Source organism: Ptychodera flava, chromosome 12, assembly GCF_041260155.1.
Source record: "Ptychodera flava strain L36383 chromosome 12, AS_Pfla_20210202, whole genome shotgun sequence".
Taxonomy (NCBI): domain Eukaryota; kingdom Metazoa; phylum Hemichordata; class Enteropneusta; family Ptychoderidae; genus Ptychodera; species Ptychodera flava.
Window position 1 is genome coordinate 18,321,172 of NC_091939.1, and position 15,324 is coordinate 18,336,495.

Below are 15,324 nucleotides of genomic sequence, written 5' to 3' on the forward strand. Positions count from 1 at the left end.
TACAATGTAACATTTTGCTATAGCTAATGAAGAATATATTTCCCCTGACTACATTTCATCGTCAAGTAATCGATCAAATTTTAGTACTAACTGCTGTCAGTATGATGCAAACGAGTTGGAAATAGTTACAGCAAAATTTGTTCGTATGCGTGTGCAGTTTTTGTTAATTTTTACACACAATGTGAAGAGAACTTGTAATCAAAATATAAAAGTGCGAAAGTGAAGTTCACTAATTGAATGGAGGTCAACCCACCCCCCTGTAAATGAATAAATTTTGCTTTTTGAACTTATGCAACAATCTGAGACGGTCCCTTACACAAACTCAAGTATCAAAACCAGTCAGGCAGTACATCAAGAATTACAGATCTGTTGTAAACAGTTAATTTGCAAGAGTGACATAGTTTGCTTTAGGTGTTTGCAGTATTAATTGAATGAAATCAACTCTTCCTAGCAAGTATATCACAGGACAATATCACTCTGTGGGTATAACAAGTCTTGCAGACTTATCTGTGTATGATGATATCAGAGAACTTTCTCTTGTCAATTATTTTCATTCGTCTGTCTGTTATCTTTGGTGATGTTTCACACAGATATGGAATACAGAGTGTAGTATTCAGTTGCCCAAAATTTTTCAATTTTCCTCCTTTTATACATGATATTGCGTGTTTCATCGCAAAATTTGAACCCCCCTCCCCCACCAAATCACTCTTACAGCTTGCCAACCTCTGGCCTTTTCTTTTTGATACCAAAGTACAGCAGGTTTAATATCTGTGATGTGTATTAGAAAGTGTTCTTCAGCATAAAGTGGTTTGTGCAGCCTTTGCCTTTCCTGCGTGTATGCGAAAGGTTATTTTGGTAGTAATCCTGCAGCGTTTTGAACCAGAGTCCCCCGAAAGCTGCAGGGAAAACATCATTATATAAGTACTGCGAGGAAGTACACCCTAGCCACTCATTAAAATTATGGACAGTCACCACTGTAAAATTTAGCTGTCACGCATCGGTGTGTAGTTCACACATGACCTCATTACTTCTCCATCAGGAATGCAATCACAAGTAGGGGGATTACAATATGACAGGATTATAAAAGCAGATTTATTTGAAAGATTTATCAAATATGGTATGGTAAGCTGGGGGGATTATCTTCAATTCTACGTTGGGTAGCCGTAATACCGATATTCCCCCTGCGTGAATACTGGCATATTTCATTCCATGCTGGAAACCGTGTTGTTGCCGGTACGGCGCGTCTGAAAATACCGCCCCAGCACCATGAAAGTGCCACATATCAGCTTTTGCAAAATGCTGTAGCCGTTAAGTACTGACACGTATAAGCAAATAGTATATTTCAATGTATTTGATAAAACAGCTGCTCAATGTAAATTGGAAGTATATTTTTTTATGTTTGTTTCTATTTATTGATTTTTATATGCCAAGCAAGAGATAAAGATATGATTTACTGCAATAGTAAATAATTTATTGAAATGTCCTCTTATGTAAACACTGTAAGCGTCGTTATACTCTTGTACAAATGAAGTGATAAATATTTCATGTGGAGGCTGGTGACATTTTGTGGGCCTTTTCACAGTTGCTCAAAAAAACAGGTTTATCATAGAGTTTTAGTTTCTGGTACAGATGATATTAACCATAATGCCCCTGTGGAAAACATGATATTCGTCAACACAATTCTGGAGACCATTTGTCTATATATATATATATATATATATATATATATATATATATATATATATATATATATATATATATATATATATATATATATATATATATATATATATATATATATATATATATATATTAATCACATACCTGATGCAATAAGCAAACGCATCTCAACAATATCTAGTGATAAGGGCATCTTTGATAAATATAAAGGGCGATACAATACAGCGCTAAAGGCAAGCGGCTACACCGAACAAATTGAATTCACCAAGACCAACCAATCAGCGAGGAGAAGCAATAACAGGAAGCGTCATATCATGTGGTTCAACCCCCCCCTTTCAGTAAGAACGTGGAAACTAAAATCGGCAGGAAATTTCTCCAACTTGTTGATAAATATTTTCCAAAGGGGTCTAAACTTCACAAGATCTTCAACAGAAACACAATTAAAGTGAGTTATAGCTGTATGAGGAATATGGCAAGTATAATCAAATCGCACAACAAGAGGGTAATCTCCGGAGAACAGCGTAAGGACCAACCAGCTGATTGCAATTGCAGGGTTAAGTCGGCATGCCCCTTGAAGGGTAACTGTCAAGTCAAAGGCGTGGTGTACAAGGCCAACGTATCAACGGAGGGCAACGGAGAGAGGGTTTATATCGGCCTCACTGATAACACCTTCAAGACGCGCTACACTAATCACATGAAGTCGTTCCGCAACGAGAGATACAAAAACGACACCGAGTTATCAAAATATGTATGGAACTTAAGAAATAAGGGACAAGACTTTGACATTTCATGGTCAATCATTGGTAAAGCATTGAGCTACTCTAACATGAATAAGCGATGTAATCTTTGTATATCAAAAAAAGCTGCACATTATCGATGCTGACAAATCTACACTGTTAAACAAACGCTCTGAGTTGGTTTCAAAATGTCGCCACCAAAACAAATATTATTTGTCGAATTTTAACACTACCTACAAATAGAATGGTTCGTCCCAATCATATATGTAGGACTGTCGAGCTAGAAATCCTTTCACTCTATCTGAGGATTGCAAGATGCATGAAACTTAAGTAATAGATTTCATTACTTTGTACTTGAAGTAATCTGTTTATTTATATATATATATATATATATATATATATATATATATATATATAAAAGGTCAGATAACAATATCCTCGATGAAGAGCAAGACATGGATAGAGATATTGCCTCAGGCCTGCAAAGGTGATCAGATACATAGATATCACTCTATGGTTTTGTAACGGTAAAGTCTTGTGTAAAGGTACAGTGATTAAGGGATCTATGCGTTTCATAGGATTCTTTATCAAATACTTTTAATCACATTATTTTTTTCCACATTTTGCTCTGTTCTTGTTCAGGGTTTTTTGAAAGAAACTGCAATTTACACAAACCAGTATATATCTGAGTTTGTCCAAGGAATTTTAACCAATCACACTGCTTGCTTGGTCAAGATTTATCCAGTACTGATCCAACTACTGCGTTGGGTAGAAATTGAAAGTTTCTTTTGGTAACATGACTTTCACTTTATTGGCAATTTTTTCCATTTTGACATTTTATACCTTGGCTGTTCATAATTTAATACCACTTTGCAAAATGTTCTATTAGGAGATGAAAAAAAATGTCCATCGTCGTTTCGGTTGACTAGATATTCTGATAGCAGAAAATATCTTCAAAGAAGTCCATAATGGAAATCGGAGAGTTTTCCATCTTTTCCGCACATCACCATAAATGCCTATTGATTGTCAAAAGTACTCTCAGTGATGTGGAAAACGATTTGTAAAGTTATGAATTTTGACAGAGTGTAGTGAAGTGGAACGAAGAGAAACTGCAGCAGCTCTGGTTTTATCACAGAATTGTCTTCCATTCAACATTCTTTCCGTACAGATCCTAACCTGCAAATTGATAAAGTCGCCTGTGAAAGGAGGTTGCACTTGAACTCAGATTCAACGTGCCTGAACACGTTATCACAACCCTACAACACACCTAGCAAGGCAATTTTGATTTTTCCCAGAGGGTTGAGCGATCTTTTTGATTATGTCAGCCAAAAATAAAGGAGAAAAAAATTTGAGCCAGCATGTTGATATGCTCAACTGTTTTATGCAAAATCTTTGGTAAATGCAGTCATTCTCAGAAAGCGATGATTTTACAAATTGTGTGAAAAAACACCCACTGTGGCAAGACTGTCAGAAAACGCTTGGAAACCATTATGAGATTGATACAGATATAAGTAAAAACGGTACCGTTAATCCCATTCCTTCAAACCAGACCACACCATTTAGTACTGGACAATTAATTTGAGGGTTTGAGGCAGTCTGTGTGAGGTTTCAACTTTGATTGTACACCTAGCATGTGATTATAGCACACAGGTTATATATGAAAAGTGTTAAAAGCAGTATAGACAACAATTATCACACAGTATTTTTCATTTCATGTTTCATGTATTTGTATCAACATAAAACTAAATCGTACAAAACAAAAGAGTGACAATAATTTATTTTCTATAGTCAGCTGGCCTCCGCACTGACGTAATTACTCAATGCAGCTTAGCTGCAGTTCAACACGCCCGCTGAAAAGAGATACTTCTTTACAACGTAAAATGTCATTATCGCCAGCTCCTTTAGAAAAGCAGCGGCAAAATTTCAGATACAACATTAGAGAGCCACGGCAGCTCACAGCGATGATCAAATCTTCATCCCCCTTCACAACAGAAGAATGAAATTGCCCATCAGGGGGAATGATAGGCCAAATCCAATGTGATCTGATACACGGGGGAGGAATGCTGGGGTTGTAGTTTCACAGTCCGAGGAAATATCAGGGATGTTAGATACAAGAGCCTGAAGGCAGTAAAAACATCTGTCTACTTTTCTCTGCATTATGACTTTTTCCTCGCTGCTTTCAGCGACTATTCAAAAAAAGCTAAAAGCTCTGTTGCACTTCCCTCCCCTCAGCAATGATTTAGGAACGGGTCTCCATTTCCCGGAAAGCTTGCAACACCCCCTGGAAAGTCAATGGTCTGTCTCCTTTGAAGCGGACTGTCTGGCGTTCAGCTCCTTTTGATTGCATGGACATGTTGAGCTCTTTACAGCAGTTGGGGTATAATGACTTTAAGCTCTTCAATGTCTGCATATGCGGATATGCAGTCACATTCCCTAATTTGAGGTTCTTACAGAGAAAACAATGACCTCATGTGTGTCTTTCTCTCTTTGCTTCAGTCATGTCATCGGTGTCGGAATCGCTTTTCCTCTTTTGAGGAGTAGTTCCTTGTTCCTCATTTTCATCAGCTGTGTCAGGTTTGTTATTAATTTCTACGATGACGAGCTCCGGCATGCCGTCTTTTGTGTTCTTGTCCTTCACGACGTAGTGTCCCTCTGTGATCACTAGATCAGTTTCCCGATTGGGGTCTCGACACATCTCCCTTAGCGCAGTCGTCGTTACAGTCTCCGAGTCGATATCCACGGTGTGCACCTGCGCAGACTGGCTCGTCACAACAATCTGCTCCATTTCCTGAGATGCGGTCTGAGTTGGTGTTTCGTACTCCGTGGCCTGCTCCATGGATGATGACATTTCCTCGGCGCTGTCCGTCGCCTCTTCTGCCTGGTAGTACTGCCTCAGCTGTCCTAGGTGGTGGTGCAGAAGGCTGCTGTATTGCTGTTCCATGTGGCTGACCAACTGCTCCAGGTCGGCCTGGGTGTCGGTGGGCAGCCGCTGCAGTGTTGTTTGCTGAGTGCACTGCAGTTGCTGTTGTAACATTGCGTTTGAAGTCGTAAGTGTGTGCACCTGTGATGAGATAAAAGGAAAATGGATTGTAAAAATGCAAGATGCAAACAGGAATGTAATGCAGGATATGGTATGATGTGAACCACATTTATATTATTTGGTGTGAGAGAGTACATAACGTGATTAAGAACACAAATCGATATAGGACATGATTTGAAACAAACACAATACCAGATTACAATGGAAATGATATGATATGACATAAAATACAATCTGACATGATTTAAATCAATATTGTGTGAACTAAAATATGTACCAGTATGACAAGGCATAAAATACAATAGAATGTAATATTAACTACATAACAATGTTAAAATCAATTATATCGTGAAACAGCACGCTGCACGACACAAAGCAAATGCTCGACTTCACCTAAATTAAAAGATTTCTCATAAAACGCCGTGATTTGTGACTAATTGCATTGTTCAATGCAGATATTGCTGAAGATGCAATACTGAAGTGTCTCAGTATGTAGTCTACACAGTAGCAAATATACTAGTCATCAAATACTGTGTGGATATTCTCTGGTTTGTATACACGATTTGATTTTTAACATTTTCAAGGGACACACAATCCAGGGTCAGGTCATAGGAATTCATATTTGATAAATAAGTGAAACAGTCAATAGATTTGGTTCATGTACTTCATTACAATTTATAAATTGTTCATAGTATCTTTCAACCTGTTCACCGCCAAAAGTTCAGTACAGGGCCATTATTTTCAGTGGCGAAGATTGATGTCTATTGGGTGAAATGTGTTAAGTAAAAATGTTCAGGTTAATATCAGTAAATTTGGCAAGGCTGTTCTTTCCCATGTATTTATGAGTACGGTAGGCAGCTGTAAGGTCTCAAAGATCAAACAGAGCTCAGTGACACAAGTTACGGTGCTCCATGCCCCAGTTTGTGTAGATTATAGTACACCGTGGTAGAATTTATCAGATGGTTCAGTCCCATAGGTTACTGCATCAGGTGTCAATAATGGTATTTGTTTGGTTTTACTGGCCTTGTAAAGTACCTTATATAGATTGCATTAGAAACATGCCCTGGCATCATCTACTCAGAACGATTCTCCACGAGTGGATTTTGATGGGCAGGTTGCCCCTGTGGTTTTAGACAAATCTATTCATAGGATAATGGTGTGCAGTATAAGTCATTTGCATAACAAATGAACATACAAATTAATCATTGTTATGTAAATTAACCACATTCTAGGATTTTTCCCTGGGCAGCAGAGAACACTGTGGGAAGGTGAAAACATGAGTCTCCTTTTTCACTAAGGTATACATAGCTGTATGCTGGAAACCAAACAAAATCCACAGACTGAAGCCAAAATCCACAGAAATACAATTGTATCAGTGACATAAATTATAATTATGAAATCCAGGTTGACCGGTGGGCCAGTTGAGAACTTTACATTCATAATCACAAATGTTTACAACCACTCTGCGGGGCTAAATCAGTCTACCACAAAATTTCTTGTCCCTGGGGGAGTTCAGAAAACACACTCCAGAGGGAGCTGTTGATTCAATATTGACAGGGCTATCAATGGTACGAGGTCTGGGCCTGCCAACCTAAACTAAACTGTTCACAGTCGTCGTACAGCTTCAGATAGTCAAGCAGGGCACTCACTCGCGATATCTTAGACCTGAACATGATCTGACCTGGTTTCTTAGTTTCTGTATTTCTGCCCTGAGCTGTTTCTCCATTTGGGTTTTCTCTTCCTGTGCCTGCGCTAATTGCTTCTCAAGTAGCTCTACTTTTGGATCCAAGGCGTCTTTCTTGTAGGCGTCATCGTTGACTGGGCGGTATATCGTCGTTTCCTCTTCATGTACATTCTCGGCCGCAGAGACACTCTCTATCAATATAACTGCCTGACCAGACCCCTCTGTAAATCCAGACAAGAAATATTGCCGTTATTAAAAAATAAATACTAAGGTACTAAGATTATGAGTGACAGCAAAAAAAAATATTTGTAGCGTGGCCAAAAAACTGATGTTTAAGTTTTAATATCAGAATACTTTAATAATGAAGTGAGTAGATGTGCAATGCCTCTAGATTTATGAATAAATTATTTCAATCAACTGTACCATACTCTTGTCCAGAAAATATGAGCGTACATTTTGTATTTACCATAAACTGATAGTGATAAAACTACACAGTTCTCAATTCCTACTGACTGAATGACAAATCTCCCTCCTTCAGGAATTGCCTCTTTTTTGAAGTGGAAATGATATTGCTTCTGTCAGATATGTATTTAGGTCGTTTTGAAGATTTGCAACGGATCATTTTCATTTGAGAGAGAATATCTTAAGGGTGAGAGATTTCGTTTCGCAGCTTATCATGTTGTTAGCTGAGCAGCAGATTTTGCAAGTGTGATCGTTTTTCTGTTGAAACCGGGATGTAATGTTGGAAATACTTCAAGCTGTATCGATCTGTTCGCTCTTTCACCTCACGTTTCCCAAGTACTTAGGTGTTTCTCCCCATTTGTGAAAATTTATCGATTGATCTTCCATGGTGCTTGTTTCCACATAACCTCGGGATATTAAGTTTATGAAAATGTTAAACGCTTTCCCGTCCCTCTCGAAAGCCCTCGAGATACAACAGAGATGTTTGGGATCATAAAATGTAATATGATCCACACATGCTAAAACCTGGCAAAAAGCAATTATTTATATGATGAATATTTCAACGTGCACATCTAGCCAATTTTTCTGGCTTCCTAACAGACTCCGTGGATTGCCCCGGGGCAATACAATTTATTTCCAAAGATGTTGGCAAGACTGATAGGGTCAGAGGAAACGGTCACAAGCATAGTACTAGCTATAATAGAAACAAGATGTATCATGCTTCTAATGGGCCAAGTTTATAAAGTCTTGCTTTCTGAGCAATTAACCCCATCGCCTCGTTTACCTCTGCAGCGTCCAACTTTCCCATAGAAAACAGCGCTGTATGGAAATTTGCTTGCAAAAAGGGTTTAAGGTTCTGTGCTCTCAACAAACTGTGCTGGATACTCAATCTCAGCACACCATTGAAAATAACAAGATTACACTGAAATTTAATGATATAGTGAGGAGGGTAAACATACACTTCTGTGGTTTCCTTTTCACAGACAGTAAAATTTACAGAAGTCTAGTCTGTATTTCAGATTGCTGATTACATATTTTGCTTGTTGTGATTTCCTTCATGCGGATATGGTTCCCATTTTAATGCAAAAAAAGGAAATCTACAGGCTCAATAGTCCTCTCTTATGGTGATTTTATTATCTTATATGTAACACTCATTATGATTGGTCTAACCAACAAGGGTTGAGCATTGTTCAATACTTTTCACAAAAAACGCTGCAAGAGAAAGCTACATTTATTCAGGGTCACGATGTTGTAAACGTCTTCATTGTACATTTTCACTGAACACTGTAATTTTCACTGAAGGTCTAATTTTATACCTAGTGAGGCTTCCTTTGAAGGATCTGGTAAAATTAAGTGATGTTCAATAACTGCCATTTTTGGAATCACTGACTTCATTCCAGCTAAAATTTTCTCATTACCCAAGTTCAAACCCTAAAAATTCTCAGAGTGCACACTCTGCCCTAAGTATCTGTGAATGCCACTGTAGCTGTCTAACACTGAAGAAAAGATGTATTTTGTATCCTTGATAATCAATATTTTTATTTTGAGTAGCGCCATCATCCACATTTCCACGTGCTCCTATAGTATAACTGAGCATAGTCCCTCCATCTAGGAGGGACCATGTTTCCAGTGGAAAACGATTGATCCACATTCAATAATTGTTCTCGGTTTTGGACAGATCTGGCTGCTCAATATGTTGCTTGTTTGCACTTGGTTTTGAAGCAGTAGAGTGCATGCAATTTTCAGTCTTGCTCTTGTGAAAATCTTATTTTTAGCTCACATTTGGTGTACCAATGTGAGGTTATCGTATAAGCTGAATCAGTCATTTGCATCTGATTTGCATGTTTGTATGTCTGTATATTTGTGGGTATGTGCGGATGTATGTCCATCACACACAAAGGCTCCCATACCGCCAAAGCTACCATCTCAGTATTTGGTGTACAGGTAGATGCAGGGGTTGAGATGTGAATTTGTTCAAATGAACACATCAGTGTCAAAAATGTGCAAATGAGGTAAGAAAAAGTGAAATCCTGCAAATGTGCAGGAACAGGCAAACTCCACTGATCTTGACTCATTTCCTGTCATTGTTTATGAAGTGTTACATATTAACAGACCAGCTGCAACCATAGACAGTAGATGGGGGAAGACCGTTTATACTAAACTAAGAGGGGCTTGTTTCTGCTATGCATGTTGCTAAAGTTGACCTCCATTACCTAAAGTTAGACCTTAATTACTTTTGTCATTCTTGTTTTTCTGGTTTAAATATTTCTTGTTGTTTTTCTGGTGCTACTGTGCAGAAATCATTGCCATAACATCAACGTAGAATTTTCCTCCACTGAAGAACAGATAGAAACAACATTTATTGTTGATTATTGGTAACCAATACTGGTATATACCAATTCTGATCAAATTTAAGCGACACCGTATAATTGCGGTATTTTTTTCCTTTAAAGTTAGCACAGGGACAGCAGCCATTTTGAATTTCAAATGTTTGTAAATTTTGGTAAGTTGTTTCAAAATATGTACAGCAACCTCTAATTTTTTATTCTTGATTATGAAAAAGAATGGTTTAAATTTCCAAAAGGAAAGCGTTAAAACTTTCATTTTTGAAGAACATACTACCTAAACATTCCTGATAAAGAAACTTTTAGCATTTCTTATATACATAAAAATTATATATGACCTGTTATTACCAATGCCAACTGCTAGAAGACATTGTCCTACACACCAACAGACCCCCAGGTGGATCCACCATTCATTACTGGCTCATTTTCTCAAAAAACGGGAAAACATATCTGATTCAGTGAAACCCTTAAAGCGAAGTGCATTTCCCTCAGGGAGTTACGCTTAGTGTTAGTAGGCTAACTGTGTTGTTGAATCACACAATGGCTAAAAAGAATCCATTCAGCTATTAAAAGTGCTGAAGGCACGTCATTAAAGTGAAAACTATGATAGCCACCCGTGGGATGTATGGCGGTCTAAAATTAAATGCGACCTAGGCTTGTATACTTTATCATGGACAAGGGTAGTTTAGGAATAATGGTGGAGGAAGTCTTGCCGATAAGCAGGCAATAGAAGACAGAAGCACATCAAATTGGTGGAACATTTTTAGAATTGACTAATTGACCACAAACCTGAGTTGACTGTCTCAGTCGCAGCCACTGCCAGTCCATTGGCAGATATGGTTGCCGTGGTATCAGGGCCTTTTGATAGACTGACATCGCTGTCGCTGCTGGCGTTGGTGGACGTCGTCATGACGGCCTCTGTCAGCACTGGGTGGATGGTGATCTCTTCGCTGATGTGTGATGGTACAGTGATGTTGCCAGACTGTGAGAGTACCACGTCAGTTGAGGTAGCTGTGATGTCCCATGCTTCGGGACTCCCTATGTCCTGTGGACAAAGAATAATACCTCTAGTCTTAATTCATAACCGTGTTTGAGTACTACTAGAAAGCCAATCTAAAACTGTCTCATGGTACGCTTTTGAATGTACGTGTATTTGTATTGTTTCATCTTGAAAGACACTTTCTTTGTTCTTCAAAAACAAGATGCTTCTTTCTCAAGTTTGCAGATTGCAGTGACATATTGTTCATTTACATGGTGCCGCTTAGAGCAGCTATTTAGCAAAAACAACTGGCTATTCTGTTGTTGCCTTGATGGTTACTATTTTGATGGCTGACACATCAACATGCTGTAGTTGTGTACATTAAGTGATGGTTTGTGAAAATGTCATTAACCATGAGAGCTGAAGAAAAGCTGAATATAGTACTGTGCTGATGTTTGGTGAGGGAGTGGCGTGTTGACTGATGATGTAAAGTTGCAAACGAGCATTGGTTTCCAAGGTATATATTTCCAGATATTCAATATGATGTCACCCTTGTACAAAGAAAGTTGATGCATATCATGTTTTCAATGATGTGGCAGCTGATGTATACACCAGGGATCGAAATTAATCTGTTCACATCCATGTCCCTCTACAGAGATGAAGCTTTGCTATAGAACCAACAGTATTACACACAAATATTATATGTGTTCAAGAGGGTGAAAATAAATGCAATTTGAAGTTTCATGACAACGGAGTATCTCAGATCCTGCATAAGAAAATCTGCATTCATCATCAGATACTGATCGATGAAATGTGATGAAGAGAAAATGTGTGATGTTTCGTCATATCAACAAAAATCAAAGTTTGGACATTCATACTTGGAACTGTTGGAACTATTGATAAATGCAGGTAGCTATAACTCAGAAAGCAGAATTTCCCAATTTTGCAATATTCCTGATGTTTTGTTGGGGGTGAAATGTTGCAGTGTGACAGACTGGGGCCCGGAAAGAACTGACAGCAAACAAATGAAGACAATGCACCGATATTGCTGGCATTCAGTCACACTGACCTGTGCAATCTGTATCTGGAACGTCGTGTGCGGATTTCTGAAGTGAGTCTTGTAGTGCTTCATGGCTTCATCTCTGCGGTTGAAACCATTGCGGCACTTGTAGCAGTGCCAGTGGGCTCCCTTGAATTTTTTCTCACCCTTGATGGCTCCAATAATTTCACACTGTTCACAGCATCGCAACACCTTCAGACCTGTCATCAGCAATCAAACATTTCTTTACGCGTCATTTCTCATAAGCGAAGGCATCTTCTTTCACCCGTGAACAGATTATTACACCCGATAAATTTGAGAGTCATTCGGCATTATCACTCAGATAATTTCTTCAGGGACACACATAAAATATGCATGTATTGGTAAAAAATGCAGCAGATTTTCGCACATTTGCATTCACTTGGCGAAGAAAGACAAGAGTTATGAAGTGTACCCTTCTAAGCCAATTTGACGTGCCACTTACTAGAGTTCTTTTTAACTCAAGAACATTCTATATATAATTAAATTATAATGGCTTATGTGTGACAAGGAAATTTTATGAAATTCCTATTAAACTGACACGGAAAAACAAATTGAATAAAAGGCGAGCTGTTGAAGGTGTTAAGCATTAAGTTATTTTAGACTGAGAGAAAATCCCTACAAATTGTAAGTACTATCACACCTGTTAAATATAACGATCTTCAAATTTTGAGGTTTCATAACCTTTTGTACTGATTGTCAATGTGGTGATGCATTATTCAAGAAATATCACATCATGCAGAATGAAAGCGAAAATTGATAATTATATTACACATCGAAGTACATTGACAGTGAAAATACGGTGAACTGATTGGTTGAGATGCAAATACAACAGTGCTACTTTCGTGACATACCACAGTCAGAACCTGTCAAATTGGCCTTTAATATGACTTACTATATACTGTATTTACGAGATCAATAAATATAAGGTGAAGTTTATTTAGAAAGGGAATTGTGGATTTATCAAACAAAACAAATTACAGGAAAAACAATTACAGTGACAATGGCTTCAACTTTTAAAATGGTGGCTACATTTTTTTTATTACCGGTATTTGAGATGTCATCTGTAATGCTAAGCAAAGTGTAATCTAATCACTACTTATGCCCATTCATAGAAATACAAGTCACTTGTGATGAACATTGGTCAACTGAAAATATACATATTTCGGGACCAATGTAATTTCCAAATTTTTTAAGGTTTCAAAGAAAATATTCTTTGGAATGTTTCATGCTGAAATTTCAATACACTGGCATAATATTACCTAAGGAAGTGTATGCCACTTGAGTTTCACCAGTGCATTCTATATGCACAGTTTGGTGCTCCTACGGTACATTTTATTGTAAACTGGTCAATATCTCAATGTATGTCTGCATTTGAAAATGCTCGTATCAAATGCAGAAAATTGCACATTTATGGTAGTATTGCACTGTGAATATGTTCATCAACCTATAAAACAATATGAAGTTCATAGCTAAAATTAACCCTTTGAGTGCTGTGATTTTTCCCCATCAAAATTTTAGTTCAACATTTTACTAATTGTTTTGAATTTTTCAATAATTTTTTGATAACCTTCAACCAAAAGGACATCACATTTCATTAGTTTTTATCACAATTTTGGCAGAAAATCTGAAAAATTGGCTGGGGTATATTTTATAAAGGTGATAAACAACGACTTTGGCGCTCAAAGGCTTTATATTACAATAATATTTCCTGAATGAGGAACTGATCAAAAAGATAATCATTTCAATTTATTCTTCAAATTAACATTTATTGTTATTGGTATAAAAATCCGGTTATCATGGAAACTAAAGTTAAAAATTATTTTAATGGGGTTGCATCATGTTCAATGTTCTATCTTTCAATATTTCAAAAATTATGAGTGAAAATGGCCCCTGATGTTGAATTTGAAACAATTGACAAATATTTGACAATTCATAGACTTACCGGCAAAATCAAGTCCCTTATCAACATGCTTGACTCTGAAGTGAGCTCGCAGGATAACCGGGTCATGGTAGGATTCCGTCTTCACACAGAAAGGGCAGTGCATGTGAGCACCTTTGGCATTCTGTGGACAGTTGGAATCTCTGCACTGCTTGGGATTCCAGTTATTTTCTGAGCCTTTCATGCGCACACTGGGATGAGCCTGAATACAAAAATCACTACAATATGTCAGTGTGAAATAAGGCACAGCTGCGCTGTCCAGAGGCAGGTCTCATTGAATGTCGCCACATAAAAGAATTGGATCTCAGATTGGAATCTTATCCCATCTGATAAATTACAGCCCAACCACATTTGTGATGTATGTCTTCTGATGCTAGCACGGCAATATTTCCTTCAATCTAACCCAACACAAAAGAAATTTTAGACTTTCAGAACAGGTCCAGATTTATTTATTTTATTGTACTTTTCTAACCCACTTAACATGAACAACTTAAATATCTTTTCCTTGGATGTACACATTTTGAAAAATTTGTGTGACAATTGTACGGTTAATACTCAAAATGTGAGTCGAGAAAGGTATGTCTTGCCAATGCTTACCTTTTGAAAATATTTCAGAATATGTTACACAGAGTGCATATTATTATGGTAATAGTTCCTTCACTTTCAGCTGTCTTTGTAAATGTTTTTTACTTTCAGTTTCAAAATTCATTCAAATTCATTTCATCTCTTGTCAAAATGGATGTAAGTTGTCCACATTATTTATACGGAAATTACTAATTTCGAAAATCAGTAAGGCATCCCTATTATTCATTCGATTTTTGAACTAATTCCGATAAAAACTCCGATTACTCTACATCCGTGTAAAAATTAAGCCAAAAAAATTAGAAATGAAATATTGCTGGTTCAAAAACAGCGCCACCACAGGTAATGCTCGCACTTCCTCATTTTCTGTCTTTGTACGTAGCGACTCGGTTCTCCATTCCGATGTGCTGCAACCTAGCATTGCATTTGCAACGTCATCACATGTTTCTCACCGGATCGTTGGACAAATAAAGACCTTACTTACGTCCCTGTCACTTCAAATTTATAAATAACAATACGATTGTACCATCTGCAACATATTCGCGCCTTTCGAGCTGTTTAGGGTCATTTGTAAAACTAAGAAGACTCGATAGAGCTTTTCTTCCGGTTTCTAAACAAAATTAGAAAAAAAATTATGATTCTCTTACCACAAAGGTATTCATCTTCCAAACCAATTTGTAGGATGCAAACAAATTTCCCGGCAAAAAGTATTTTGAAGACTGGTCGTCCGCAGTGCGTGGAACGTCACGAAAATATGGCGACCAAACTTCTGACGTCATCAGTCATGCTGCGGTC

At 37.6% G+C, this 15,324-nt stretch overlaps 1 protein-coding gene across 1 annotated transcript; it reads right to left on the reverse strand.

Annotated features, from left to right (window-relative positions):
- Positions 1-4,119: 4,119 nt before the first annotated feature.
- Positions 4,120-15,322, reverse strand: LOC139145258 (uncharacterized). Its single transcript, XM_070716302.1, has 6 exons — positions 15,177-15,322; positions 13,951-14,149; positions 11,997-12,187; positions 10,738-10,993; positions 7,139-7,362; positions 4,120-5,478 (listed from the first exon to the last, which is right to left on the reverse strand). The coding sequence occupies exons 1-6, from the start codon at positions 15,306-15,308 to the stop codon at positions 4,885-4,887; spliced, it is 1,596 nt and encodes a 531-aa protein (XP_070572403.1). The 5' UTR covers positions 15,309-15,322; the 3' UTR covers positions 4,120-4,884.
- Positions 15,323-15,324: the final 2 nt, after the last annotated feature.

Coding starts and splice junctions, on each gene's coding strand:
- LOC139145258 (XM_070716302.1), bottom strand. CDS start 15,308: ATGACGTCAGAAGTTTGGTCGCCATATTTTCGTGACGTTCCACGCACT. Junction 7,363..10,737: donor GACTGAGACAGTCAACTCAG/GTTTGTGGTCAA, acceptor CTGGATTTACAG/AGGGGTCTGGTCAGGCAGTT. Junction 5,479..7,138: donor TACAGAAACTAAGAAACCAG/GTCAGATCATGT, acceptor ATCTCATCACAG/GTGCACACACTTACGACTTC.